This window comes from Castor canadensis, chromosome 5 (genome assembly GCF_047511655.1).
Source record: "Castor canadensis chromosome 5, mCasCan1.hap1v2, whole genome shotgun sequence".
NCBI lineage: Eukaryota > Metazoa > Chordata > Mammalia > Rodentia > Castoridae > Castor > Castor canadensis.
In genome coordinates, this window is record NC_133390.1 from 74,514,124 (window position 1) to 74,539,923 (window position 25,800).

Genomic DNA, 25,800 nt, shown 5'->3' on the forward strand with positions numbered 1-25,800 from the left:
CTTTTGAGTTTCTGGTTTCACTTTGCTTTGGAGATCCTGGAATCATCTCTGATTTTATTAGTTCAATTCATGCATCTAAAATTTTTGATAGGTTTTCCAGTCTTTTATTTACTAGAGTTTGCAGCAATTTTATTTTCCTTCTTTATTATTTGTCACTGAATATATATATTTTCCATACCTTTCTCCTTTTCCTCTTTGTAGCTTTACTACTAGTGGTCCTGGTGCTTTGACCATTGTCATCAAATGAAAATACTTTGTTATTTGTGAACCTTCTGTTTTTTAGTGTGTGGTGTCATTTGGTGCTTTTGTTCTCAAAAGTTTCCAGGGCTTGGGGGCGGGGGCAGTGGGCATTGGTGTTTGAGCTTTTCAGCTTGTTGATTGTTAGAGGTCTGATTAGTAATATTATTACGTTCATAATCTACTGAAAAAGTTTATTTATACAAAATGCAAGTAAAAACATGAACCAAAATTGTGCTTTTTAAATGTTTTTCAATAGTACATGATTTGTACTTGGTGTACCACAATTAATCCCAGTAGATTATAATAAATTTAGTAATTTCCACTAGTTGGACTGACTGGTTCCAGACTCCACTGTGTATTTAGCTACTCCTAGTCTCCTTCAGTGAGACAATTGAGGGATTGTCTGTGTTTGAGTTGTGTCACAGTTAAACAATGGGCCTGTTATAAGAGTACAGTGTGTTTTGGGCACACTTTTTGTTTCGCCTACTTGTTTGTCACTAAAAAAGTAGCAAAAAGTGTTTGAACAGATTTGGAGAAAAGCCCTCCTTATTTGCTCTTTTTTTCATAAAGCATTTTTGACTAATGGTGATGAGGCAGGCTAGTAGGTTAGGAATAGTTTGGGACTGCTCCTCTTCTTAGCTCAAGGTTTCTTCCCGCCCGCCCCGCCCCCCTCCCCCCCAGGTGAGAAGAGCCAGGTGAAGATCTATTGTCTCCCCACCTCCAGATTCAAGGTGGCATAAAAACGACCTATCAAGAGACCCCGACCATCTTTTTCCCTTTCCTCACCCCATCCACATGTTCTACTTAGATTCTTCCATTTGGAACACAAGGACCAAGATGTTCTGAAAACACCGTTTGCTGATAACAGTGGAGCAGAAAATAAGGTGCATCAGTGTTTTTATTTATTTATTTTTTTTACCTTCAGTACTGGGTTTGAGGCCTATACCTTGAGCCACTTCACCAGGCCTATTTTTTTGTGGTGAGTTTTTCAAGACAGGGTCTCCCGAACTCTTGAACTATTTGTCTGAACCTCCACCCCCCCCCCCCAGTCTCTGCCTCCTTGAGTAGCTAGAATTATATAGGCATGAGTCACTGGGGCCTGGCTCATGAATTTTTTTGTATCACTTTTCTCTGGCCAAAGTATAAGATGAATGTAAAGATCATTTGGCACTTTTGAAGCATTTAACATTGTTAGTAGTAGCAGTATAGAAAAAGGCTGCTTATGGAATAGAGACATACGATTTAGGCCATAAAAATCAGCTGTGAGGGTAAAGTACAAACCTTTCAAAAGATTATTTATTTCGGTAATGGGGTTTGAACTCAAGACTGTGCTTAGCTAGGCAGGTACTCTACCACTTGAACCACACTCCGAGCTCTTTTTGCTTTTGTTGTTTTTCAGATAGGTCTTGCATTTATGCTCTGCTGTCCTGGACTGAAATCCTATTTTACACCTCCCACATAGCTGGGGTGACACTGTGCCCAGCTTTTTTATTGGTTGATAATGGAGTCTCTAGAACTTTTTGCCCAGACTGGCCTTCCTAGTAGCTAGGACTATAAGCGTGAGCCACCACACCTAACTCCAAAGATATTTTTTTACATAGGGTAGGTAGTTTATATGTTGTCTAGTAAAATGCTGTTCAATAAAAGAACTGATAAATTCAAAAAGAATAATATTTGAGGGGAGAGTATGGTACCAAGAGTCAGTCACCATAATTGTCTAATATATACAAAATCATTGCCTTTGAATTGCTTGAAGTGTTTGGACACACACTACATTGTGTTTACAATGTAGTCATGCATAGTTATAATTCATTGCCAGAGAATGGTCCTGTGTACTGGATTAGCATGCGAGAAAAGAGCATGAAATTAAGAGTTGTTGGGAAACTTGGAATTCTGGTTTTTGTAATTAGATCTGCAAGCTAAGCAAATCATTTATTTTTTTGATGGATTAGTTCTTTCACATGTAAAATAAGGGCAACAGGGCCATCTGTCAGGATAGAGGTTTGAGCTCAGCCAGGGAAAAAAGTTAAAAGAGACCCCTTTCTCATTCAATAAGTCTGGTGTGGTGGTGCACCTGTGATCCTAGCTACTTGGGAGACTGTGGTTGGAGTAGGTAGGAGAATGGCAATCCCGGTAAAAGTGCAAGACCCTATGTGATAAATAATTAAAATGAAAAGGGCTGGGGGTGTAGCCTAAGTGGTAGAGTGCCTACCCAGCAAGTGGTAGGCCCTGAGTTCAAATGCCAGTACTACTAAAATAATTAATTTAAATAAAGGAGACAAAACAGAAGAATTCTAATCTTTTATAATTTTAATACTCCCTGAATTTATTTTCCTCTGTAACTCAAGTTCAGAAGATGTGAGGAATCATTTTTGAGTGGGAATAGACAGGAATGGCTTTATGTCAGGAATTATTTTTACTGAGCCTGGAAAAAAAATAAGAATAGAGAATATATAAAGAGATTTAGGTCAGAAAAGTCTGTGTGCTATGTTTCAAGAACCTGAAGCATAGGATTGTGTGGTGCGTTCTTATGAGATCAGATTGACTCAGTAGCTAAGTGACCCTAAATGCCAAAGTTTAATCCTCAGCCCGCAGGCTATGGACAGCTGCTGGAGAAGGTGTAGGTAGGGAGAGTGATATCTGTGTTGTTTTTAGTCAGCTTTGTCCACGATAATTCAAGTATATTTAACCAATTTCAGCTTCTTTCTCTCAACAAATAACACTCCTAATACATAGAAACACTTTGGGATGCAAGTTAGAATATCTTCTAAATTCTTCTGACAACAGATGAAGACAAAGAGACTAAGTTAGAGAAATCCTGAAGTGAAGTCCTAGCTAAACTGGTGTGTCAATATTATTGACAGCTGTACTTACTAAGATGTATGTACTTTTGTAGCATATTATTAGATTTGTTGCTATCATATTTGTCATTCCTGAGTAATTTGGTTAGGAATAGTTATGACTCCTGTTTAATACTAAATCTGGGATTTTTAAAGGCAAATACTGCTTAAAAGGAAGTCAAATATGCAGTCACCAAAGAGAAAGTTCTGAGACAAACAATTTCTGGTTCTCATTCAGTTCTATTGAACTAAATTTGTGCAATTAAAAAGTTACTATATATTAAAAATTGAGCAGAAGATATGGTGAAGTACTTCATCAGCATCTATAAAAATAGAATAATGAAACCACTTAAAATTGTTTGAAAGGGGGGAATAAGAAAGAGAAATAAAGGGGATAAATTTGTTCAAAGTACATTGTATGCATGTATGGAAATATCACAATGAAACTCCTTTACAGTTAATATAGGCTAAGAGGAAAAAAAATGAGCAGAAGAAAAAATTTTAGGATAACTGAAACTAAGGAAAGGCCATGTTGCTGTGTTGTCATGTTGCTTCTCATAAATGACATTTAGTTTCAAACTCACAAAAGCCTGGTATTGTAATGAAAAGCTATATGGTAAACTCATTGAACATGTATAAATTTTCAACTGTGTGACAGATTGGATAGATTTTTGTGTTCTAGCTTGGAAATCCTGTTAATTACTTTTTCCTATGTTAAAATGTGTTCTATAAAAGAACACATTTCTCTCATGTAGAAGACAGATCCAAATATAAGCATTATCATATACAAATATATATACATGTGTATAAATATACACATATATGTGTGTGTGGGTATACACGTGTATATGTATATATAGAGAGAGAATAAGAATGTTTCCAACAGTGGAGCTATTAGAGGAGACTGGGGGAAGAGGGATAGAAGAGCTTGCTAATAATACTGAAATGCATCACATCTGTGTAGGAATAAGACACAATGAAGCATACTGAAAATTATTGAACAATACGGGGTAGGGGGAGAGGGTAAGGATGAGTAAAGCGGGGATTAGACTGATTAAAGCACAGTATATTTACAGGCAAAATACTAAGGCAAAACCACACTGAACAACAAACAGACACATAATGAAGGACAGACATACAAAACAGATCATGTTTAGGAGAAGGTCATAGAGAGTGAAATATGGTAATTTATTTTCTACACATGTATGAATATAGAACATTGAAACCTGTTAGGGTCATTTTAATAAGGGGAATAATGGAGGGGATGAACCAAACCAGGGTACATATGTACAAATATATGGAAATGCTACACCACCACCTCCTGTACAACTATTATATACTAATAAGAAATGTTAAAAAGCCTGTTCTATAGAGTATATTATGAAATAAATACTAATTTTCTGCCATCTCATTAAAACATCAGAAAAAGTAGAGTGTATGTGGGTGATATTAATGAATGTGGTTTTATTTCCGATTGCATAATGAAATGCGTCAACATTTGGAATATCTTCAAAAGCCCAGGGAACCAGTATTTTCCAAAGAGCCAGTTCATGACATTATAAACTTTATGTATGGGTAAAAGGATCCGTTCAGAGTTAATTGGGCTTAATGTAACAACACAGAAAGTTTATTGCTGTAGTTTCAGATTCCATAACTAACCTTTAGGAATGTCTCGTTTGATGTAATATTGAAGAATATCCACAGTTATGTGAAAGCTCTTAAGCTATATAACTGTTAGTTTGGGTTTTTTTCATAAACTTAAGCTAAAACAACAAAGCACAACAGATTGTAGAAGCAGTTGTGAAAATTCCTCTGTCTTGTACTAAGTAAGACATTAAGATTTACGGGAATGTAAAATAATGCCAGCTGTCAAGGTTTATTTTGTGTTGAAAAATGTTTTTCACTAAAATGTTAGTTATGTTAGCATGTAATGAGTGTGTATTTTCAAGTGAATTAATTATTTTAAACATGTTTAAATTTCTTGTAGAAAATATAAATAGGTATAACTGATTAACAAAAACTCTGGAATCCTCAATGATTTTGAACTTCTTAAAAATTTTTATTAGCATATAATAGTTGTACAGGGGTTTCATTGTGACATTTCCACATATGCTTATAAAGCACCTTAATTAGGTTTATCCCTCCATCATTCTACCCCTACCCCAAATGATCTTGACAGGTTTCAATTTTCTGTATTCATACATGTATATAAAATGCATGGACCATATTCACCCTCCTTTACCCTCTCCACTCACCCTCCCCCTTCCCCATAGTTACTCCCCCTAACAGGACGTGTTTTACATTCCTGTCCTTCATTGTTTAAGTGTATGTTCATTGTTCAGAGCTCAGTGATTTAAAGAGTGTAAAAGGGTCTTGAAAATGTTATGTGAACTATTTATTACTTGAAATATACTGAGTGACTTTAATAAGCATGTGTTGAAAACATGTTGATAATGGGCATGCCTGCCCTAGTGTAAATAAATGTATGTTGGTCTTTTTCACTGGATTAGGAAGACTTAGAGAAGACCTAGGTCGTCTTTTATTTTCTCCAGTGTCCAGCATAGAGTCTTAAAAGTAATGATGACAACAGTAGCAGAAGCTTTAAATCTTTTCTTTTTCCTTCTTCCTTTTCTTGGTGGAGGTACTGGGGTTCAAACTCTGGGCTTCATACTTAGTTGACAGGTGCTCTACCACTTGAGCCATGCCTCCAGCCCTGTTTACCCTGATTATTTTGGACATAGGGTCTTGCTTTTTTTTTTTTCCTGCCAAGGCTGGCCTAGAATCTGATTCTCCCCTTCTCAACCTCCCAAGTCATTAGGTTTACAACCATGAGCCTTTGGTGCCTGGCTAGCAGCTTTAAATCTTTATTAACTCAGTCTTTATAAGGTAGATATTAATTTTTTTTCCATTTAGATGTAATTCACACAGCCTATAATTTACCATTGTTAAGTATGCAGTTCATTAGTTTTAGTGTAATTCCAAGGTTGTACAACCATCACTGCTATCTTAATTCTAGAACATATTAACCCCCCCATTGAAACTCCGTATTTATTAGCAGACACATCCCATTTACTTCACCCCCCTACCAACCACTGAGGACCATTTTTATGTAATGAACTACTTTGTCTCAATTTGTCTGTATAGAATCATGCAATATGTGTCCTTTGTGTCTTTTTTTTTTTTTCTAGTTCTTTCCAAGGTTCATCTATGTCACCGAATTTTTCACTCCTTTTTGTAACCGAACAGTATTCTATTGTATGAATATACCACATTGTTTTTCATGTCCTTGACAGTTTTGAGGACAGGAATTGTAGAGTATATCTCATCTAGGTCTTTTGGCTAAGATCAAGTGTATGAATTGTAGAGTGCCCCTCAATTTGGGTTTGCCTGATGTTTTTCTCATGACTAGACTGGGATTACAGGGTTTGGGAGAAATAGCACAGAAGCAAAGTTTGCTTCTTTTCACATTAGATTAGAGAGCAAGTGATGTTGAAGTATTACTTGCAAATGTTAACTGTGATCACTTGGTTAATGCTATGTTTGCCAGGTTTTTTTACCACCAAGTTACTTTTCCCTTTTCACTTTTTAGAAGAGAGTCACCAAATCCAGCCCACATTCAAGAGGGGAGGGGGGAATTAAGTTCAAATTCATAGAGTGACATATATCTACATATATGAATATGTACTTCTGTAAAGATTTGTACCATTCCCCTCCTTATTTGTATTACTATGAAATATGTGTTTATTTTATACTTTTGGTTTTAATTAATAATAATGTATTTTGTTGCTTGAATCATTCTAGCACTGGCCATTGGGAACTTTGTTCCTGTGTCCCTTTGACATGCTCTTTTCCTTTTATCTTCTTGCATTACAAAATGACCTAAGCTCACCTTGTTTTTTCAGTCATTTCTCCAAGGAGCACTGAGGCACAGTTAAGAAATTTGTACCAGGTCATCCACTTTAGAGGTAAAACCAGGATTCCAACCAAAGCAGTCTCATTCTAGGCTGTGTTAGCCACAAAACTGGACAATATGCAGCTGATTTTTGCATATTTTGGCAGTCTTCAGTCTTACTCTGTGTTTGGGTGAACCTTAAGGATTTTATATATTTTATAGTCATTTTTCAGAAACTACGTAATTATGGTTATTGATTTTTGTGTTGTTTCCCTTTTTTTTTTTTAAAATAGGGGGGGTGGTTCCAGCATACTCCAGAAAACCTGCTGGACAAATTCTAAAAAGAGCTGTGACACTTTGTTTTGTTTTTTTTTTTAAAACAGTGTTGGGGACCAAACCCAGGGTCTTAGGCATACTAAGCACATGTTTACCTCTTAAGTTGTACCCCCAGCCCTAACTATTTTATTTTTTTTTTAAGTCACAGCTCTGGTAATAGTGATTAAATTAAAAACTAGTTAGTCACAGGTAACCACTGTTAATATTTTGGTACATTTCCTTATACAAATATATGAAACATACTTTGGAATTTTGTTTTATTACCTGATTCTGTTTTGTTTTGTGATAGGGCTTGCTGTGTAGCCCAAACTAGCCTCAAACTTGTGATCCTAAGCCTCCCGAGTACTAGGATTGTAGTCATGTACCACCATGCCATGGTGATTCTTTAATTTTATGCACAAATATGGAGCCTTCATATTGTAACTAAAATCTGAACATTGTGCTAATGATTAAGATGAAAGTGAGCCCCTATAGGTTTATGGTGTCATGATCACATTAAGACCTAAACATCTGTCTTGATTTATCCATTTATTAAATAATCCTTACAGTGTTGTTGCTCAGTCTTACCTTTCTTCTATCTGTAGCAAGAGGGTGTCCCTTCAGGTAATGCACACACTGGTAAAAGCCCAATGCTTAGGAATAGCCAGTTGTATCTTGCTTACATGATTCCAAAACAAAACCAGCTTTCCATGATGTGAGCCGTTGGTTTGGAAAAATTAGCTGGGTCATATTCTCTGTGCTGTCCTAGGTCCCACCCACTTTCTTCCTTAGTTAAGCAGTCTTATACATGTGCAGAGTAAAGTCTTTTTTAATTCACTTTTCCCAGGCCTTCTCTCTAGCTAGTTAATGTGTATTCTTTCTCCTTTGTTTTTCTCATTATCCTTTTTGTAGGCTGAAGAATAATTGTCATTTTGGCAAATAAAGTATGCCAAGGTAGTGCACCAGCACTCATGGTGTTAGTGACATACTTGACACACTCTGTTAAGGATAGTAACTGCAATATTTGAGGTGGAATAATCACTTCATCTCTCATTTAGTCTCAAATTATATCTGCTTTACTTAAAGAACAAGCATTTAATTAAATTGAAGAAATAAAAATTATTTTTAATTTTCTCTAAATGCATTTGAAATTTTTTTCATTGTACATAAACAAAGATTTGCTCACTTAAATAAACTTAAAATCCAGATCTAGTTACCAGTCAAAGCCTTGTTTGATGAAGAAATTTATTGCTGGTTTTCATTTTGTTTTCAGTACTGGGATTTGAACTCAGGGCCTACATCTTGAGCCACTTCACCAGGCCTTTTTTGTGATGGGTTTTTTCGAGATAGGGTCTCATGAACTGTTTGCCTGGGCTGGCTTCAAACCTCGATCCTCCTTGATTTCTGCCTCATGAGTAGCTAGAATTACGGGTGTGGGCCACTGGCTTAACATACACATCAGAACTCATGTAAGTTAGGAATTCTTTACAGCTGCTTTTAAATGTGTGTAATCCACTTTTTAAAAACATTATACCTATAAGAGTATGTAAACAAGGTTAAAACTTCCACTGAATTAGCTATGTGGGCAAGAGAGGTTATCTGACTACGTGGGCAGAACAAATTACAGGGTGGCAAAACCCTGCAGTTACAGCCACACTGGTTCTCAGCCATGCTGTGGATTTAATTTTATTACTGTACCCAAACTGATCAAGCTCCATGTGACTTTCTCCAAAACTCAAGAGACTAATGTGTATAGATCAGAACGTTAAATTTTTAGAGAAACCAAATACTGCATCAGTGGCACATACTATATGATGGCTAGTTGTAATAATCACAATAATCACAAGGCTGGTAGACATTGATATGCATGGAATCAGATTAAAGGAGTGTTGGTTGATCAGTTAAAGAGCCTCTGTTCCTACCAGAGATGAGCCTATCAGATATATCCTATAATCGGTCAGGATGTATTCTTTTGTATTCTTCCTCTTTGGAATTTTCTCCCTTTTTTGGAGGGTGGTGAGACGTTGGTTTGAACTCTGAGCATTGAGCTTGCAAAGCAAGATCTTTACTGCTTGAGTAATACCTTCAGTCCATTTTCATTCTGGTTATTTTAGAGATGGGGTTTTCAACAAACTATTTGCCCAGGCTGACCTTGAACTGAAATCCCCCAGATTTCAGCCTTTCAAGTAGCTAAGGATTATAGACATTAGCAACCCATGCCCATCTTTGCTTTTTCTTGGAGTTCCAACTCCAAGTTGGAACTCAAAGTCTGGCACTTATTAGGCAGGTGCCTAGCACTTGAGCCATACCCTCAGCCACCCTTTGTTCTTAAGACTGTGTTCTCTGACTTTACTTTGGAACAGTCTCAGAATCAACTGATTAGGAGAATTGCTTTTGATACAATGTGCAATTATACTTTCCCCTTTGCTTTTCAAACATTCTCACAACTAACCATTTATTGACTATGCTAAGGGAGATTGCCTTTATTGAGAAAGATGCTTATCATCTCTCTTGTTCTTTGATTTTTCCAAATTTTGCTAATGTCACTCTTAGGGGTAACATTTAAGGAATTATGTGGCAGAGTAGTTATTACTGTATTGTGCTTGTCTGTGCTGATTTTTACCTTGCTATTAATTGTGTATTTTGATTTTTTGCCTATTTCAGGCTGTTTCATAATTCTGAATAATGTCTGATAACGGAGAACTAGAAGACAAGCCTCCAGCACCTCCCGTGCGGATGAGCAGTACCATTTTTAGCACCGGGGGCAAAGATCCTTTATCAGCCAATCACAGTTTGAAACCTTTGCCCTCTGTTCCAGAGGAAAAAAAGCCCAGGAATAAAATCATCTCCATATTCTCAGGCACAGAGAAAGGTAAATAGCTGTTGTGATTTAAAGAGTCTCAGTGTTGTTTATTGTATATTACCCATGTTGATATCTTGGGTGGTGAGACAATAAACAGATCCAAGAAAACAAGTACCATTAAAAAGACTAGTTTTGCTGGGCATGCTTTCACATGCCTGTAGTTCCAGCTATTTGAGAGGTTGAGGCAGGAGGATTACTTGAGTCTAGGGATTCAGAGCTGACCTGGGAGACATAGCAACCTCAGCTCTTAAATGAAACAACAACAAATAAAACCTTATTTTATTTATTCACTTTTTTATTTGGACGGGATCTTTTATAGCTCAAGGTAGCCTTGAGCTCTCAGGATCCTCCTGCCTCAGCCTCCTAAGTGCTAGAATTATCCGTGTGTACCACCATGCCCAATAAGACTAATTCTTTTGTGTGTGTGTGTGTGATAGAAAATAATGAACTATATAGTTGTTGTCCATTCTTCTTTTACAACCAGTGAACTTCTGCCTTCATCGCCATTTTTCTGAGACCTTGGAACATAGTTTGTGGCTTTCTAGCACTAATGGGGGGTTTGTGTTTGTCTTAGTGCATTCTGTATTCCTTCAACAAAATATGTAAGGCTGGGTACTTTATAAAGAAAAAAGGTTCATTTGACTCACAATTCTAGTGGCTGGAAGATTGAAACAGCATCGCCCCAGTGTCTGGTATAGTTCCTCTGGCAGTATCTCAACATGGCAGAGAAGCAGAAAAGGAACCAACTGCTTGCAGAAGGGTCTTATGTGCAAGCAAGGAAGCAGGAGAGCAAGGAGGGGCTAGATTCACTCTCTCATGACAACCAACTCTCTCAGAAACTAATGCACTCCTTGAGAGAAATGTCAGTTCATTCTGAGAGTGGTCATAACCCAGCTACCTCCCAGCAGGCCCAACCTCTTTAAGGCCCAACCACATTTCAGTTCTGCTTAATAAGTACCAAGCCTCCAGTACATGAATTGTTGGGAAACAAACAATATCTAAACTATAACAATGATATTTGAGGAGTCTTGCTATTATAAGATCGGTAATATAGGGGCCATCATCCTCCTCCCTTCCCCCATCTGAAATCCTTGAGCCAGCTGTGTTTTGGAATTAAAGAGTTTTTCTCATTTTTAAATAGTACTATCATCTTTTTATCATATATTCTATAATGCCCTCGAGGAACTGAGGCAGCCTCAGTAATCAGGCTATCTTCACAAAACATTTTTCTAGTCCAGGGTTTTTCAACCTTGACACTAGTGACATTCTGGGATTAAATAATTTGTGGTTGCAGCAGTCTGTCCCTATGCATTATAGTATGTTTAGCAGTATTCCTAGCTTTTACTCACTAGATGTCAGTAGCACCTCCCTCAGTTGTAACAAACTAAGGATCTCTAACATTTCCACATAACCCCTAGGTGGGCAGAATCATCCTCAGTTAAGAAACACTGGTCTTGTCACACAAAATAGGATAAAGGGTATAAATAGTCTCGTATAAATTAAAGTCACTAAATTGGTTTTGCTGTCAAACTTAAGGAAGGAACTTTGGGATTTTCGAATTGGGTAAGGGATTGATAGACACTGATTTTAGAATAAGAGTAAGGAATTCGTTTAATTATTCACCTTAGGCATGGTAATGTGTTCCTGATAAATGGTAAGCAGAGAAAGATAAGTATGAGTCTACATGGAAAAGTAAACCCACATGGAAGAGCAGTGTTTTGTGTATACTAATACCTAATGCACCTTTAATTTAATGCACCTTTAATCAGTAAAATATTTTGAGTTATCATAAATAAAAATAACTTGGAAAATTTAAATTATACTAATTATGGACAATCTGATTCCTAGAGAATTTAGATGTACAGACGATACAAATCATTAAGAGTTGAAAGCGTATTCATTTTATAAATTATTATTTATATCCCTTCTAATTTTGCCTTTATTAAGATTTTATATGATCAACTATATGCATAGAAGGGGGGTGAAGGAAGTTTCCAGATTTCAAGCCATTTTTTTTTTGAAAAGAAAAAACAAATAATAGTATAAGAATTGTGTTTCTGTCAGCAGTACAAGAACAGTATACAAATTAAACTGTTTATAGTTGGCTAACAAATATTCCCTCTTACATGCATTATACTGAGTTGGAAGTTAAGAGACATAAAACTTGAGAGGCTGGCAGAGCAGTTCATGTGGTAGCATGCCTGCCTTGCAAGCATGAGGCCCTGAGTTCAAACCCCAGTACTGCCACAAAAAGAGAAAGACAAAGCTAAGAGGACATGATTTCAGATTACTCAAAATCGGTCTGGTGGAAAATGAGAGGTTGGTTATGATAGATATAATTATGTTTTTCAGTAATGACAGCAAAGTTTTGTGCAAACTTAAGAGTTGTGTTTCCCTCTGCTCCTTTCCACAGTCTGTGTGCCCTGTCTTCTTTTCTGTGGCCAGATCTCTTGTAAATAAATATGTGTGTCTAGAAGACCTAGAGAAAATACAGATATTGGAGTACTGGTCTGTCATCACTAGTCCAAAAAATACCATGGTTCCTACTAATACTGGATCATTAGTTTCTTTTGTAAACAAAGAACAGCATCGGTAACATTTCCAGCTTTCAATGTGCAGACCTATCAAATAGCACAATTTTTTAACTTTTATGTTAGGAGAATCTTCTGGTTAAAAGTAGCATATTGACCAAATGCTTTTATTTACTTTCCCTCCCAAGACCCAGCTAAAATCATGGTTAAAAAACAAATTTAAAAAATTACTACAAGGGCAAAAAGAATAAGCAAGGAGATAGTAGTGTACAAGAATTTTTAGTATATATTTGGAAGATTGAAGTGGTGAAGAAATGGCATAGAGAAAGACATTGCTAAGCATTTGCAGAGGGGGAATGTCTGTGGGAAGTAAACCAGTTTCTTTTTAAAAACCCAGAGGCCTCAGGATTGAGAGGCACACAGTACTCTTACGTGGGGAGGGGAAGGTTGAGTTAGGTAAAAATCTTCATAGAAAGTGTCAGGAGACTTCCCAGGACTCACTTCTCTTTTACCCCATACTACTATACAATTATACCCCCCATTAGGGAAATCAAGAAAAGTTGTAGCATCAGAAGAAAAAATGTGGATTCAATGAAAGCCAACATACAAAACTCCTCTCCTTGCCCTCCTTTTAGAATACTTGTAGCCTGACTCATAGCCCTCAGATAAGAGACTGGAAGCTTTTTCTCTGGTTAAATAAAAATGCTTTGGGGTGAAAAATACTTTCTGTACTTTGCACCTCATACTCATCTTTAGTGAAAAAGCTGTCTTAACTCCCAGTTAGCTGTTTAATACTTTTCTGTATGAATAAACAGCAAAGGATCACCAAACATTTGAGGAAAACCCTAGACATAAGAGTCAAAAACAGCAGGGGCATTTAAAAAGGAATTTGGAAGAAACAGAGAATGTAGGGAGAAAATTAACAAACCTGAAAACCCTGCCTACACACACACACTGTATAATCTTCAAAGAGAAAAGATGAACCGAACCCATGAAACCAGAAAAGGATTCTCAGAGAAAGAATGATGAGAGAACAATGGTCTTGGGAAATCAGTAAGTAAAGGATTGGAAGATAATCAAGAAATTCTCCCAGAGTTGAGAAAATATATGTAAATGGAAAATATGAGACAGATAACAGTTATAAAAGATATATGCTGATAGTGAAAAAATTAAATATGAAGGAAATAAATAATACAACAAATATCCCAGATCTGAAGAATAAGATTTCAGGTAGAAGGAGCTCACTGAGAACTCAGCACAATGAATGAATGAAGATCATAGCATCCTGACACTTGTAACACCACAGATAATACAATAAAATCTGTTGCACCTCCAGGCAAGATGGAGCAACAGGAACTGGGTTTATCCACCTATCTTAAAGAACAAAAGAATGGGGAAGATACACAAAACGGTGGTTTTCAAGACACTGAACATTAGGTGATGAAGAAAAGTGATTCCTAAAAGTGAATAAAAAAAAAAATGGAGTGAATTCTACCATTAATCCAGCTTTCTGCCTAGAGAGCTTCTAGGCTGCGGCAAAGGGAGGGGAATCTGAAGTCTCTCTTGAGTTGAAGATTAGTGAATTAGAAGACAAGGCTGAACCAAATCTGAAGAGGTATGGGACAACTGGCAAGACCAGTGTACATGTTATTGAAGCTTATAATCCCAGTAACCCAGCACTTAGGAGACTGTTGTCAGGAGAATCAAAAGTTCAAGGCCAGTCTGGGCTACCCTGTCTTAAATGGAAAAAAAAAAAGAAGAAGAAGAGGAGAAACATTTGAAAAACACTTTAAAAAAAAAAAAAAAACAGACACCTGTAATACTGGCTGCTCTAAAGGCAGGGATTGGGAGATTGAGGTCTGAGGCCAGAGTGGGCAAAAAGTTAGAGACTCCCATCTAAACCAACAAGCTGGGAATGGTGGCATGCACCTGTCATTCCAGCATTTGAGAGTCCACAGCAGGAAGATCTTAAGTTTGAGGCCAGCCTGGGTTGTTTTTTTTTTTTTTTAATGGAAAAAAAAGGAAAGAAAGGAAAAGGAAGGAAAGAAAAGAAACGAAAAGAGGGAGGCGAGGAAGGGTGGGAAGGGAGAAAGGAAGAGAAAAGCTGGGTGCAGGTGGCTCTTGCCTGTAATCCTAGCTACTTAGGAGGCAGAGATCAGGAGGATCAAGGTTTTAAGCTAGCCCCGGAAAATAGCTCAAAGCCAGCCTGCAATACAAAAAAGTGCCAGGCTGGCACTGTGGCTCAAGTGGTAGAGTACCTGCCTAGCAAGTGTGAGGCTCTGAGTTCAAACCCTAGTATCAGAGAAAGAGAAAAATGAAGTCCAACAATATAAAGAGGGTAAAAGTGTAATATATCCGGATGAAGTAGAAAACATGGATGAATCTCCAAAAAATTAAGAAAAGCTTTTCACAAAAGATCACATATTTTATGATCCCACTTATGTAAATAACCAAACAGACAAATCTTGGATCCAGAAAATGGATTAATTACTAGTTGACTAAGTTTGGGGTGGGCCTAGGGGTGGAATGGGGAGTGATTGCTAATAAGTGTAAGGTTTCCTCTGGGGATGATGAAAATACTCTCTTTAGATTGTGGTAATGATTGCAAAACTCTGTATACTCATTGGATTAGTATAATTTAAACGGGTGAGCATAACAGTAAAGGGAGCCCTAACTGCCTGTTGTCTATAGGGAATCCACTTTTAAATTTTTTTGTCTTTTAAAAAAATTGTTTTAGAAAATCCACTTTTTATGTAAAATTTCTGTATAAAGGTATATCTGTTCTACATAAAGTCACAAATTAGATTAAAATGAAAGGTATACCAGGGCTGGATGCTTAGCTCAGTGATAGAGCCTATGTTTAACATGCTCCAATTTCAGTTCAATTGCCAAACTTCAAGGAGAGAGAAGGTAATATTGTGAACAAATATGAAACAGTAATTTCAACAAATTAAGTAAAATGGAAAATTTTCTTAAAAGATACAGATTTCTAAAGCTTACTCAAGAAGAAATAGATAACCTAAAATCATGTATTTTTAGTTTGAGCTAAAACCTTCCCACAAAGAAAATGTTAGACCTGCCTGGCTTCATTGGTAAATTCCATCAAATGTTTAAGGAAGAAATACTACCAGTTATACAAAACTCCAGAAAATTGAATAGGAGGTAATGCTTCCCAACTTAGTTTATGAAACTAACAAACCAAATATATTATAAGAAAAGAAAGCTCTAAACATAGATGCAAAATTTTAGCAGAACTTTGGCATTTGAAATCCAGCAGTGGAGTTGGGGAAGTGGCTCAAGTGTTAGAGTGCCAGCCTCGCAAGTTGGAGGCCCTGAGTTCAAACCCAGTACTACTGGGGAAAAAAAAAAAAAAAAAGAAATGAAATCCAACAATGTAAAAAAGGTAAAGGGGTAATATGTCAGGATCAAGTAGATTCCATTTCAGGTTGGTTATACATATGAAAGTCAGCCAGTGTAATTAGTTATAGTAACAAAATTAAAAGGAAAAGCCATATGTTCATCTCAGTAAATATAGAAAAATGTTTGACAATCCAATATCCACTTCTGACAGAAGTGTTCACACACTTGAAATAGAAAGAAATGTCCTTAACTTAGTAAAGAATCAAATCTGAAGAGCTGTAGGACAACTGGCAAGACCAGTGTACATGTCATTGACAAATCAGTACTGATATGAACAAAGCATTGCTAAGAGAAATTTTAAAAGACCTGTGTAGCTGGGTGTTGTGGTTCATGCCTGTAATCCCAGCTACCTGGAAGCAGAGATAGGAGGATAGTAGTTTGAAGCCAGTTTGGGCAAAAAGTCAGTGAGAACCTATCTTAAAGAACAAGCCTGGAATGGTGCATGCCTGTAATCCCAAGCATGCTCTTTGAGGGGCAGAGGTAGGAGGATCACTGCTCAGGGCCAGCCCTGAGCAAAAGCATGAGACCCTTCTAAAAAATTACTAAAGCAAAAAGGGTTGTGGCTGTGCATCAAGTGATAGAGCTACCTGCCTAGCAAGTGTGAAACCCTGAGTTCAAACCCTAGTGTCATTTCACAAAAAAATTAAAAAGCCCCTAAATAATAAACTCACTATTATCATGGATCAGAAGACTTGATCATTTGTTCCTAAATTGATCTGTATGTTAAATAGAATTGCAATCACAATCCCTGTAGGCTTTTTGTAGAATTACAAGATCATTGTTAAGTTCATGTGGAAATGCAGAGGATCTCAAATAGCTTTGAAAAGAAAACTTAACACTGTGTACTTTCAATGCTTCTTATAAGATGATGGTAATCAGGGCAGACTGGTATTGGCAGACAGGTAGGCAAACAGATCATTAAAACCGAACTGAGCATCCAGAAATAGACCCATGTAGTGTGAACTGCAGATTAGAACAGGCAGACTCTGGAAGAGAGAAGAAACTTATATGTTAGCATTTATAGACTATTATTGATAGGTTTTTGACAATAATGTGGCCCCCCCAAAAAATTTGCTGATGTAACAGAGAACCTGGATGGTTTTTAAATGCAGTTATCAATTGCATTAAGAAGGAAGGATTAGACCTGCACAGAAAGCAGAAGTGGACTCTGAACTGTGGGCCTTTACAGGTACCATCCCTAGTTTATAATAGATAAAACATTCTACTTCATCTACCAACTTCCTTACTGTGTTCTTAGAAAAAATTTCTTTCGCTGGAGGAGTGGCTCAAGTGGTAGAGTGTCTGCCTAGAAAAAAATTTCTTTCATAGAATAACTTCATTCCTGATCTATTTTAGGAAAAATAAAAATATATGATGATAAGTACCATTATTATCCTTATTTAAATAAGCTCTGTCTCTCTTGATCTCTTTTTTTAACCCCTTAATGCACTCTAGGAAGTAGAAAGAAAGAAAAGGAACGGCCAGAGATTTCTCCTCCATCTGATTTTGAGCACACCATCCATGTTGGCTTTGATGCTGTTACTGGAGAATTTACTGTAAGTTTACCTAGTTTGTTTGAAGTTAACTTTTCTCCCCACATGTTAATTGTCAGTTCTTACTGCTTTTACTTTTCTTTGGCAGGACTGGGGTCAAGGCTTCGCATTTGCAAAGCAGGTGCTCTCTCCTTCGAACTAGTTGCCTGGGCTAGTCTTGAACCTTGTTCCTCCCAATTTTGGCTTCCCCAGTAATTAGGATTACAGTCATAAGCCACTGGTACCTGGCTTACTTGCCTTGTATTACCATAAAAGTGTTATTGTTGGATATATCTTTTTCTAGAGAACTGATCCTATTAATTATAATTATGCAAAATAGCTGTAGAAAACCAGATCTTTAGAAAACTATACCTGTTAGAATTTAGTCAAATTGCTGGGATTATAGAATCCCAGAACTCCGGAGGCTGAGGCAGGGTGATGAGAGTCCAAGGCCAGCCTGGGTACACAGTGAGAGCCTGTCTCCCCAACCCAAAAGAAACGAATTTGATCAAACCAAAAATTACATTTATTGGTTTATCTATTTTGTCCTTTATCTCTAAAAATTGACTTTATTAGGGCAATTCAAACCACAATTAATTTCTAAATTTCTTTTTGTTAGGGCATGCCAGAACAGTGGGCTCGATTGTTACAGACCTCCAATATCACCAAGCTAGAGCAAAAGAAGAATCCTCAGGCTGTGCTGGATGTCTTAAAGTTCTATGACTCTAACACAGTAAAGCAGAAGTATCTGAGTTTTACTCCTCCTGGTAAGAAAGACATGAGACAGTGGTAAAATGGTGGATCACCTGTGAAGCACTGCTAGATAAAAAGATTATTTCTGGGAAAATAACATGCCGTACTGTAGTTCTTGTCCCTCTTTTCCCCTGCATAAATTCTGCCTTTTTAAAAGTGATCTGGGTAGCTGTTAAGCATAATTTGGAATCTGGAGATTATATTAATATCATAGTTTTGCCAGAAATGGAGTTGGTGGATATTTTGGCTTTTGTTTAGTTAGGTTTTTTCCTCCTTGCTACTTTTAAGTGACTTCCAACAGTAGAAGGAAAAGTTGTAGATTTAAAGACATGTTCATTCTAGAGATAACGTTTATTGCTAGTGCTTTACTTTAGAAAAGCACTAAAATTGATCAAAAATTAAGTCATCAAATATGAAAATACCTAAAATAAGCATAAGTCACTAAGAATGAGAATAGAATGGATTTTTACAGTTACTTTAAGTTAGCCTCATAATCAAGTACACTTTTGACAGTTGTTTGAATATGTTTTCAGCTTTGAGTCTTTGAAGATTTGAGTTTTTAGTTCAGCCACCTGTCAATTCTTGTTTGAATACTGGTGCTGTCATTTTCCTCAAGAGGCAACTCAACTTAAAATGAAAGCAGTTTAAGAACATTTCATTTGGTCTTTTTTTTTTTTTTTTCTTCATTCTCTTGAATTGGTAACATTCTTTTCTGTTTCAGAGAAAGATGGCTTCCCTTCTGGAACACCAGCAGTAAGTTAATAATTTATTTCTTACAGTTCTTGCTCTAATTTAGGTTACCCAGTACAAATCTTACCTTTTATTTTGGCTTCTAGAATAAATTCAGCTATAATGGTAAATATTCAATATTTTTTTCATTTAAGTCATTTGATAAGTTGAAGAAACCCTCTTAAGTAAATAGAATTTCCTTGATACAATGTTTAAAGTAATAACATTTATATTGACATCCAGAAAAGTTTAGCTACTCTTGGTAATGTTTCCATATATAAACGTGATTATAAACAACTTGCTAGCAGTCCTCCTTCTGGTGCCATTCTGTTGAACAGTTTATGGATACATACTGAACAGGTGAAACTTGTCAATTCCTTCTACTCTTGCTTCATTAGCTACCACTCTTTTAGGTTAATCTGACTCTTTTTAAGTGCCCCAAAATGAGTTTAATGTATATAAAGTCCAGAGAATCTTTGTTTTTGGTCTTAGCTAATAAATTGATTGCTTAAAACTTGTAGGGAACTGTATGTGTATGTTTACTTAAAGGGCATAAATGATACTTTCAAAAATATTTGAAGGCTAGGGAGGTAGCTTGGCACATCACAGTACCACCACCCCCCATTCATATTCACCATGTACATATTTCATAAGCTTATTTTTCCGTAATTCGTAAAATTCCCTTTACTTTATTTTTTATTATTCATATGTGCATACAATGCTTGGGTCATTTCTCCCCCCTGCCCTCACCCCCTCTCTTACCACCCACCCCGCCCCCTCCTTCTCTCCCCTACCCCCTGGATACCCGGCAGAAACTATTTTGCCCTTATCTCTAATTTTTTACCTTCACTTTTCATTGATTGTGTTAGAGCCAATGAGGTTTAGTTGTTTTAAAATCTAGTGAAGAAATAAACTTTAAAGTATGTTTATAAAAAGAGTCACATTTTAGCCTTTAAAATTTATTTGCTTTTGTGACAAATGCAGCTGAATACCAAGGGATCAGAAACATCAGCAATAGTGACAGAGGAAGATGATGATGATGAAGAGGCTGCTCCTCCTGTCATTGCCCCCCGACCAGATCATACAAAATCAGTGAGTGACTGGCTAATGACGGCACGGTGTGTCTGTGCATATGTGTTCTGAAAAATAGCTGTCTGCAATTGACTTCGTAGTAATTTCCAAAAGCCCTCAAGTTTATCTCCCATTTTACATTTCTCTCAAAGCCTTGATGTCAGTTAAGATGCAGTTAAAAATTAAATTCCTGCCAGGTGCCAGTGGCTCACACCTTATAGCCTAGCTACTTGGGAGGCAGAGATCTGGATTCTCAGTTTGAAGCCAGCCCAGGCAAATATTTCTTGAGGCCCCCCTCTCCAAAATAACCAGAGCAGAATGGACTCGAGGTATGGTTCAAGCAGTAGAACATCTGCATTGTAAGTATGAAGCCCTGCGTTCAAACCCCAATTCCACCAAAAAAAAAAAAAAAAAATTAAATTACTTGCCAAGTGAGGGAGAATTTTAACAATTATGACCTCTGATGGAGCCAGGAAGAGAGGAACTACACAAGTCCTATCCTTCTCTCTGTACTAATACAAGTAGAGCGTGGGAAATGTGCTTGCAGTGGACTGTGATGTGGAGGTGCAATCAGCAGACAGTGCTGAGGCTGCCACTGGGCCCTGATCTAGTGCAGAGTAGGGGTGTTTTCTTTATTCTTCACAACTGACTTTTTAAATGAAAGGTGAAGCTTTGCATGTGTGTAAAACTTTGTGGGAATTAGTAATAAATTTTTTTAGCATGAATATTTCTTTCTCTTTTTTGGGGGTGGGGGGCAGCATAGGGGTTTGAGTTCAGCCTCATGCTTACTAGGCAAGGCAGGCCAGTTTATGTCTCCATTTTAGTAAAAACATTATATTTAAACTGTACTTCTTTTTGCTACATTGTTTATGAGTTTACATGTGAGGTTTTATTCACAGACCTGCTGTCTTAAAAAGACACACTTTTAAAATACATTCTATGTGGAAGAAAGATGTTTCACATTTATTCTCCTTAGTTATATGGCTTACAGTTTTTTTTGCTTTTTGGTTTTTTTTGTTTGTTTGTTTTTGAGGAGGGTTGGATTTTGGGTGGAGGTTTGTTTGGGACAGTTTTTTCTTTTTCTTTTTGTAGTATTGGGGTTTCAACTCAGGACCTTTTGAACCATGTCTCAGTGCTTTTTGCTTTGGTTTATTTTTTCACATACAGTCTCGTACTTTTTCCTGGGACCAGCTTCAGACCATGAGTCTCTTACCTCCATCTCCCACCTAGCTGAGATTACAGACATACATATCATGCATGGCTTGGGATTTTTTGTTATTTAGTTTTTGGTGGTACTGGGGTTTGAACTGAGGGCTTCACACTTGCCAGCTTTCTTATTTTTTTTTTTTAAGATAAGGTCTCTGGGTACAGGCCAGACTCAATCTGAGATCCTCCTACCTCCTGAGTAGCTGGGATTGCAGGCATGTACCACTATGCTCCCCCTCCCTTTTTCTTGCACTGGGGTTTGAACTCAGAGTGGGCCCCATTTTAGGTAGGCAGGTACTCTACTACTTGAGCCACCCTTCCAGCCTTTTTTTGTGTTGGGTATTTTTGAGACAGGGTCTCATTGCCCAGGTTAACCTTGGACCTCCATCCTCCTGAACTCTGCCTCCTGAGTAGCTAGGATTACAGGTGTGAACCCCTGGTGCCCTCCCTTTATTTTTGGACAGGGTCTTGCTGTGTAGCCTAGGCTGGCCTCAAATTACCAACCTTCCTGACTTAGCTTCATGATTGCTAGCTTTACAGATATGTGTTACCACACCTGGCAGTTACATGTTTTGTCATTATCATTCTTTAAAACAATGGGATACAACTTAGTTTTAGTTTTAAAAAAAAATCTTAAGAACTTGCTGAGGGTGTGGCTCAAGAATGCCTGCATTGCCAGCATGAAAATGTACTTTCAAACCCTAGCAACACCAAAAATAAAAAAACTTAAGTGTCAGTATTTTTTTCTCAAATCTCAATAATGAGCTGTATCTCTGCAGATATACACTCGGTCTGTAATTGACCCTATTCCTGCACCAGCTGGTGATTCTAATGTTGATGGTGGTGCCAAGTCTTCAGACAAACAAAAAAAGAAGACCAAGATGACAGATGAAGAGATTATGGAGAAACTAAGTATGTTACCTATATTTTACATTCTTAAATTTACAGCTCTTAAAACATTGGGCCCAGGGTTGAAGTTGTAGCTCAGTGGCAGGGGGTTTACCTAACATGTGCAAGACCCTGGTTTCGATTCCTTTCACCACAAAAAAAGAAAAATTTGGCCCAGGTGGAATTTAATTTATGCATTGTATTTTGACTGAAGGCATAAAGAAAAAATTGTTTTCTTATGGGAATATTAACTTTAATTAAAATCTAATAAAGACAAAATAATACTCTTCTTGGCTATTCATTGTGTACTTGTAGTAACTAGTGAAGCCAGTCCCCTGAGTCACTAGGATTACAGGCGTGAGCCACTAGCACCTGACTCTTCTCCCTTTTAATTCATCAGCGGTCATTGACCTGGATCAAGCATTAGAAACAATGTAAACAATGCCAGGGAAAGGGTAGCAAAAATGTCTGCTGACACATCTTTAGCAACTATAGTTACAAAGAACACTGACCTAGAAGGATGGGTTGTTTAAATCACTTATATGCTCCAAAATAACCAGAGCAAAAAGTAACTTTTCAGATAAGGTCTCACTTCCCCAGGCTTCCTACTTATGCCAGTCCTCCTATGTATACCTCTTGAGTAGCTGGGATTACAAGTGTGTACCTCCATGCCCAGGCCATTGGTTGAAATGGAATCTTGCTAAATTTTTTTGTCTGGGCTAGCCTTGAATTGTGACCCTCCCAATCTCTGCCTCCTCAGTAGGTGAGGTTACAGGTGTGAGCCACTGTGGCCAGGCTTCATTTATTATTTCTGATAAGTAGTTTTATAATTTACTACTAGTACAGTACATTTGTGGAGTGGGAAAGTGGTTAATTAGTCTAACAGAGTGGAAATAATGTGTCCTATGGTTTCTGATACATTTTTACATTTATTACTTACATTGTTCAGTGTTTAGTGCTTAAAATTATTTGGGAACTTGTACATTTGAAAACCAGTATCAGAGTTTATTAAGAGTAATAATTTTCAAAGTTAATTTGCATTTAAAATGCTTGACTGAGCTTCCAATTTTTGTTTTTGTTTAAAATAGGAACTATTGTAAGCATAGGTGACCCTAAGAAAAAATATACAAGATACGAAAAAATAGGACAAGGGTAAGTATGTGACTGTACAGCCATAATATTCAGTGCTCCCTTGTGTACAGCATGGTGTGTCTTCTCCTGACATTAAGCACATGACTGTATTCTGAGTGACACTTTTGGGATTGTGTAGATGCATACCACAGTTATTTATAGATGCTTTAAAAAACTGTACTAGTTACAAGTAACTTATCATTGTTTCATTGTTTGTTCTTTTTTAAAAGTATTTTTTAGTAATTTTTATTTTCTTTATTTATGTATTTACTTTTGAGGCAGATTCTTGCTATGTGGACCCATACTTGCTTTGAACTTGTTCTGTAGCCCAGGCTGTCCTCAAACTCACAATCTTCCTACCTCAGCCTCCCTCATGCTGGGCTGCACCACCATGCCTAGCTCATTGTTTCTAAAGTATCAGTTGCCATAGGATGCTAAGGAATTAGAGTGATGGAAAAATTGCTTATAACAGGTACATTAAAGACAATAAGAATATTTATTGCAGGATTATAGGCAATAAAGGTATGTATTGAAATCCTGTCATTAAATATAAATCTTTGATTCTACTGGTCTTCTCATTTTAGCCAGTAATTTGTGTTTTAAAACTATACACTAACCTCTTTTCTGTTGTTTGAGAGCAAATGAACATCTTGAATTTTTAATGTTATTAATCTTTGGAAAATGTTCGGTGAATTCAGGAAGAATGCTTATGTCATTTTTGAAAACTTCCTTTTTTCAAAACTAATTTCAGTGGAATGGCTTAAACGGTAAGAGTGCCTTCCTAGCAAGCATAAGGCCCTGAGTTCAAACCCCAGTGCCACCAAAAAAAATAAATAATAATTTCAGGTCACACACACTTGTAATACTAGCTACTTGGGAGACTGAGCTCAGGAGAATGGGGGTTTAAGGGCAGCCCAGGCAAATAGTTTCTGAGACAGACTCCATCTCCAAAATAACCAGAGCAAAATGGAGATGTGACTTAAGCAGCAGAGTACCTGTTTTGCAAGCACAAAGGCCTGAATTCAAATCCCAGTTCCACCACAAATCCTAATTTTAATTGCAGTACTGGTTGTAATAAAAAATTAAAACCCACTTTCATGTTTTTGAGCATGGTACGTTGCACATTGAATAATAAAGAATAATGAATAAAAATTATATCCGTGTGGATGACCATCACAAATCCAATGTTAAATTTAAATAGCAAATTGCGGGACTGGAGGCATAGCTCGGGTGGTAGCTAGCATAGTTATCTAGCAGGTGCGAGGCCCTGAGTTCAATCCTTAGTACCACCAAAATAACCACATTAGAGAGAAATACATAAAATGAAACTATGTGAAGTTTTAAAATTGGGTCAAATATATTCTATTGAGATACATACCTGTGTCTTTTGTAGTTAAAGAGAACAAGCCTGGCACCGGTGACCCACACCTGTAATCCTACCTACTCCGGAGGCAAAGATTAGGAGGATCATGGTTTGAAGCCATTCTGGGCATATAGTTCCTTGAGACCCTGTCTTGAAAAAACCCTTCACAAAAAAGGACTGGTGGAGTAGCTCAAGGTGTAGGCCCTGAGTTCAAGCTCCAGTACCAGAAATAGAAGAGAAATGATGCACATCAAAGACAGGATAAACACAAGTACAGGTCACCTTCACAGGTGACCTGCACCCATCAGAAGGGGCACCTTCAGGTTTAGGGAACTCAACTTATAGGAAACCTTCAAGTTTATTTATAGTTCTTTGTTTATTAAGCAGGAATGTGTTTTGGGTGTGTGCTATATTTTTCTTTTGTTTACTGTTTTTCCCTACATTTTGTAGATCTGAAACATTTCAAAATAAGTTTTGGCTACAGGGATTGCTTCTTCTTATGTCTTCCTCCCTTTTTGATTGCTTTTCCATTTATTTATTGATTGATTGATTGCCCTCTCCCATTCCCTCCATCCCCCCACCTTGGTGATACTGGGATTTGAACTCAGGGCCTTGTACTTGCCAGGCAGATGGGCTACCACTTGAGCAACACCTCCACCCTGCTTTTACCTCCCTTAAAGGTGTTAAATATAAAGTGTTCTTTAATCTTTTTTCACTTATAAAGCTGGTATTATAAATGGTAGTGATTTAGAAATCTTAAATCTGATTCTGTCTTTTCTCCCTATAGGGCTTCTGGTACAGTTTTCACTGCTACTGATGTGGCACTGGGACAGGAGGTAGCTGTTTTTCATACTTCTGGATGTTACCATTACATTTCATGTAGGAACAAACTAAATAAGTCAATAGCAATCTCTGTTAAGTTGAGTTTATTGTAAGAATCGATCTGTATAATTTTGCAGCAATTCCCATGTTCAGAGAAACATATGACAAATTATGAGTTTTGTGTTATAAATAAGCAAAAAATTA

At 37.1% G+C, this 25,800-nt stretch overlaps 1 protein-coding gene and 1 non-coding gene across 4 annotated transcripts in view; one reads left to right on the forward strand and one right to left on the reverse strand.

Annotated features, from left to right (window-relative positions):
- The window catches only part of Pak2 (p21 (RAC1) activated kinase 2), a 70,086-nt gene that overhangs the window by 26,443 nt on the left and 17,843 nt on the right, over window positions 1-25,800 (forward strand). For 2 of the 3 annotated variants that reach the window (XM_074073424.1, XM_074073425.1), the window contains exons 2-9: window positions 9,952-10,159; window positions 17,557-17,657; window positions 18,253-18,400; window positions 19,108-19,139; window positions 20,100-20,207; window positions 22,172-22,304; window positions 23,369-23,432; window positions 25,562-25,610. In XM_074073424.1, the coding sequence (XP_073929525.1) occupies window positions 9,973-10,159; window positions 17,557-17,657; window positions 18,253-18,400; window positions 19,108-19,139; window positions 20,100-20,207; window positions 22,172-22,304; window positions 23,369-23,432; window positions 25,562-25,610 (822 nt within the window). In that variant the 5' untranslated portion in view covers window positions 9,952-9,972. Of the gene's footprint in view, window positions 1-6,833; window positions 7,046-9,951; window positions 10,160-17,556; window positions 17,658-18,252; window positions 18,401-19,107; window positions 19,140-20,099; window positions 20,208-22,171; window positions 22,305-23,368; window positions 23,433-25,561; window positions 25,611-25,800 lie in introns of those variants that run through there. The other variant, XM_074073426.1, reaches the window with a different exon arrangement.
- LOC141423681 (U7 small nuclear RNA) lies at window positions 7,267-7,330 on the reverse strand. Its single transcript, XR_012448508.1, has one exon. It is a non-coding gene; the product is annotated as a U7 small nuclear RNA (small nuclear RNA).